The sequence below is a fragment of the Oratosquilla oratoria genome, chromosome 9, assembly GCF_046742065.1.
Source record: "Oratosquilla oratoria isolate Oo_2021 chromosome 9, ASM4674206v1, whole genome shotgun sequence".
Lineage (NCBI taxonomy): Eukaryota > Metazoa > Arthropoda > Malacostraca > Stomatopoda > Squillidae > Oratosquilla > Oratosquilla oratoria.
In genome coordinates, this window is record NC_134785.1 from 36,223,052 (window position 1) to 36,228,051 (window position 5,000).

General features: G+C 36.2%; 1 protein-coding gene and 1 pseudogene across 1 annotated transcript; both read right to left on the reverse strand.

The window, feature by feature from the left end:
* Positions 1 to 417: 417 nt before the first annotated feature.
* On the reverse strand, positions 418 to 1,047 carry LOC143027924 (uncharacterized; annotated as a pseudogene).
* An 8-nt stretch (positions 1,048 to 1,055) lies between these two features.
* On the reverse strand, positions 1,056 to 1,470 carry LOC143028036 (protein GVQW3-like). Its single transcript, XM_076189679.1, has 2 exons — positions 1,142 to 1,470; positions 1,056 to 1,086 (listed from the first exon to the last, which is right to left on the reverse strand). Exons 1-2 carry the CDS (start codon positions 1,468 to 1,470, stop codon positions 1,056 to 1,058), a joined length of 360 nt encoding a protein of 119 aa, XP_076045794.1.
* Positions 1,471 to 5,000: the final 3,530 nt, after the last annotated feature.

Consider the following 5,000-nt stretch of genomic DNA (forward strand, 5'->3'; position numbering starts at 1 on the left):
CAAAAACATAAAGTCCATTACCTTTCGCATTACTGGTGATAGTCATCGGATGTATTGTGGTGGTGCACGTGACACTTATTACTCTGGTCAACGGCGCGCCTGACTTGAAGGTTCAAGAGGAGCATGTCAGTAAGCATTAGCAGGAATCATCACTGAGGCATCTCCTAGCCTCCAGGAATCCTGTCTCCATGCTGTGTAAGGACAAACACACGACACACGACAAACACGTGAGTCAGTTACCCGTAACAGGAGTGAAAGGCCATTAATTTGTAGGAAGTTCATGTACCCTTCAATGGTGCAATCGGAAGTGTGCTTTTTTCACATCTACCTTGTCACCAGGTCAAATACGAGGGACGTTCGCTAAGTAGTGCTCTCACCCATTTTCCATAGCAATAGAGCAACGAAACTTGACACATTCATTAGTCTTTCTCTACATAGGAACCACCCAGAGTTACATATTTCTCCCATTGTTTGATGCAGCTCTGGAGACCGTTTTTGTAGAACACCCCAGTTTGGTCCTCCAACCACGACGTGACTTCAGAAATCAAGGCTGCATCATCTAGGAAACGCTTTCCTTTCAAAAACAACTTCATGGCTGGGAAAAGGTGAAAGTCAGAGGGTGCAAGGGCAGGAGAGTAGGGGGGATGGGGGAGAATTTCATAGCCACATGCCCGTGCTTCTGATCTGGCGACATGCAAGTTGTGGACCGGAGCGTTGTCCTGCAGGAGGAGGACACCTTTGCTGATCTTACCCCGCCTTTTGATTTTGACAGTTTCTCTTAATTTCCTCAAAAGTGAAGCATAATAGGTTCCTGTAATTGTGGTACCCTTTGCCAGGAAATCTGTCATCACTTCCATCCTGGTCCCAGAAGACTGTGAGCATGACCTTGCCAGCGGAGGGCTGCACCCTTGCCTTCTTTGGAGGTGGTAAATCTAAGTGCTTCCACTGCATTTACTGGGTTTTGGTCTCTGAATCATAGTGATGGACCCAGGTTTCATCCTGTGTAATCAGTCTTTTGAAAATCTTTGACTCATCTTCTTGGCACATCTCTAAATTCATCCTCGAACACATGACGCGTTCTTGCTTCTGGAAAGGTGTGAGCAACCTGGGGATCCATCTGGCAGACACCTTATGCACATACAAATGATCGTGAATGACTGTTTCTACAGAACCTGTACTAATCTTGACCTCTTGGGCTATTTGGCGAATAGTAATGCGTCGATCTTCCAAAATGGTAGCCTCAACTTGACGGACAGATGCCTCATCAATGGCAGAAGGGGGGCGACCAGGTCTAGGAGCTGTTTCCACAGAGTTCCGGCCATGTTTGAATTCACGATGCCAGCGTTTTACAAGGTCATAGAATAGGGCATCATCACCATAAGTTTCTTTCATTTCATCAAAAGTCTCCCGTGGTGTCCGTCCTTTCAAATATAAAAACCGGATCACAGCTCGGCATTCAACAGGCTCCATTTCACACCTGACTCAGTTCAAACACCTGTAAATAAAAAACCACAATTAGTTCTAAGCTCTTATTTTCCACATAACCCATAGAGATATAAATCACTGCACATACAAAATTTCAGATAGATTGGACAACTGGAAGGGGGTAAGGGGCATTACTTATTGAACGCCTCGTACAGTACTTCTCTCTTATCTCAAGGTGGGAATCTCACCTTCCTCAGCTGTTAGGCGCATATCACAAGGGTGACGGATTTGGCCAAAGATATACGCTTCCTTGTACAAGCTCTTTACCTTATTGTTCAACACACCCTCTTTATTAGTGTAAAACATTAAGGGATCCATTTTTTCGTTGGAAATAGCCTGGTCTTACGAACTGTATTACATTTTTTCTGTAGAAAGACAATTGTGCCTCAACTCCAGTATGCGCCGAAGGGAATCTTTTGTAGTTTGTAATGTATGAGAATACTCATTCTTATATTAACAAAAATGCAACACACATTTTTCATTTGTTTTTCATAATGCATGTGAATTTATAAACTATTTCATTATACATCTATAGTCTACCACATACATCTATAGTCTACCACAGAAACTGCTTGTAGGTGCAAACAACCTCAATCTATTTATACCAACAGAGCAAATTGGCTTATCAATTATACGTTGGGGCAAAGGGCGGCTTCCCAACAAATTGTCAATTCATGTCACATTATCTGTTTGGTCATTAGATTTCGGACGTCCTCTACATTACATGCAAATCATTATTTATAAAATTGTACTTAATATAGAGTAATGTAATTACGGATTATTTATCCATGTTCACAACGGTGTTGGTGTTTTCTGTAACCTTCCACATGATTTGTGGCATTAAAAAGAACACTAAAAATATCTTAACGTCACTGAAAAATAAAATACTATCCTATTGAAGTCATCGATTCAGAGTTGAGAAATGTAGATATGGAGATAAATGCCTATGTTCTCCTACAGATATTTGAACCTGAGCCATGATGCATCAGAATTATGCAAATGATATCTGTCATTGGTATTCAATTAACGCAATTTTGTCTACAAAGCACCATTTTTATTATAAGAGGATTATTGAAAGTAAAAATATCTGATACATTCAACGAAGAGAGATGCATTTGCATTGTAATGATATATCAAGGGGCTGGGGTGTCCATCATATTACTTTGACATTTGGAAGTACCCTATAACCGTAGGAAATTGATAAGTGGACCTTGCACACAAGACAAGGGCAAAAATCTCACTGTATTGCCTTTTCAGATCCTAAACAATCTCATAATAGTATGGGATGATTAAGAGATAGAATAAAGTATACTAAGGTCTTCTTGATTTCAAAGCGTTTGATATACCTTTCTAAAGCATAGATAATCCCAATAACAGTATAGAATGACTACATGTTAGACTAAAATTTATCTAGCGCCGTTTTATTTCAAAGAGTTTGATATAGTTCTCTTTTACCTTTGAAGTTGGAGTTGAATAAATGTCATGCCATCTCGCCCTAAGCTATCACAAAGTGCTCAATCATTTTGTTGACGTAATTGATACTTGCAAGAAATAAAACAAACCTATGATGTCCTAGTAGACAAAAACGTTTAATCATCCGTCTGATGTATTTCCCAGTTGCATGTATGTATTTATATAGGTTAGTATAATAAAACAAACAAATAAATAAACAAATAGAATTGAAATAAAGTGCGTAGTCGTAAAGAGGAATTGGGAATTTCATGACTTCAGAGGAGAAAATGGGGGTGGGGTAGGGGTTAAGGTTAATTGGACCCTGATTTTTACTTTACATAATTCTTGAAGGACTATTTGTCTAAAACCTGCAACTTAACGGATTTTATAATCTACATAATCTTCGGGACGTCACGCTATTTTATGTCTAGTAGTAAATCAAAATAGAAAAAATATTTCACATTTTAAGTCAGACAAACTTGTGCACATGAGGGAAGTGAAGAGAAATAACAACCTGATATGCGGTGAAGAGGGGACTGTTGGTAAACGGGTCCGACATTCATTGATTAACTATAAGAGGTTTATCTACAATCAAGCGATACAGGTTTACATAAAAACGTTGTCAGAGAAGGTTGTGGCTTCATTATGGTATTTCATTTCATCGCCTTACTATCTTCTTATTACTATGATTGATTTTCACTCGTGAAAGATAACTTTACTGTTATGAGTTTATTATTCAAAAATATATAGCGAAATTAATAATGAATAAACTCGGATTAAGACATATATATATATATATATAGATATATATATATATAAGTATATATATATATATATATATATATACATATATATATATATAAGTATATATATATATATACATATATATATATATATATATATATATGTATATATATATATATATATATATATATTGTTGTGTGGCCGCAAGTCCATGTTCCTTTGTAAGAGATGTACTTTTCATTGAACCACCTGTTTCAGTTAGCTTGTAGCCACACCCTATTTTACGCCTTCCTGAATTACAGATCGTATGAAATAAGACTTTCCATGTTCCGTGTGTATTATTTCTTTTGTCATTTTTTTTTTACTTTAGTTAGCTAGGACATTATTCATATAATAAATTGTACCTTGTTATGTTAATGATATCTGTATGTGTAGTATGCTATCCCACTCGCCATGCCTGTAATAAACTAAATGATAATAGATTTGCAGGTTGGCAACTGCGGCCATCATGGTGACCACAGTCAAGCAGTACGCTACCTTTCTCTCTCTCTCATTCTCTCTGGTTCTGAACCCATTTTGAGCGGACGCATCTTTTTCGTTCCTCTGTAATCCTTGGGTTAAGTATGTTAGGTGGACCCTATTGGTAACAAGTGGTCCTGGTAGGCTTATTATAAGTGTGTGTCATAGTAGTAAGTGAATATGAAAATACGTTAGCGACAAATAGTTTTGTTATGCCTTGACGCCACTCAGAGTTATCCACCGGTCATCTAAACTTATGACATACGAGCTTATATGTACTGCAGTGAGATTTATAGTTGATATGCAGTATATTGTTACCCTGCCATTTAGTCTCAACCTTGCATCAATGATTGGACATAGAATTGCTTCTCCAATTAAAATTGGATTTTAATGGGAGAGGTAATAATATATATGTATATGTATATATATATATATATATTTATATATATATATACATATATATATATACATACATATATATATATATATATTTATATATATGTATATATATGTATATATACACACACATATATATGTATATATATATATATATATATATGTGTGTGTGTGTATATATATACAGTATATATATATATATATACTGTATATATATATATATATATATATATATATATATATATATTTCTGGGGCACAGGTTTTCTCTTGGGCAATTCTAGTGGAAATAATCTGCATTAGTTGCTTTAACAATCTTCAAGATTGTATTTTTTGATTTGGAGAATAATTTTCTATTAGCAACTGAGAGGGACTGGAAATAGTCATTCATGACTCTCAAAAGAAT

Bases quoted from the DNA above. Each gene is read 5' to 3' on its own strand.
- LOC143028036 (XM_076189679.1), bottom strand. From the start codon at position 1,470: ATGGAGCCTGTTGAATGCCGAGCTGTGATCCGGTTTTTATATTTGAAA. The intron at 1,087-1,141 runs GTATGTGCATAA...ACACCTTTCCAG, and splicing joins ACAGTCATTCACGATCATTT to AAGCAAGAACGCGTCATGTG.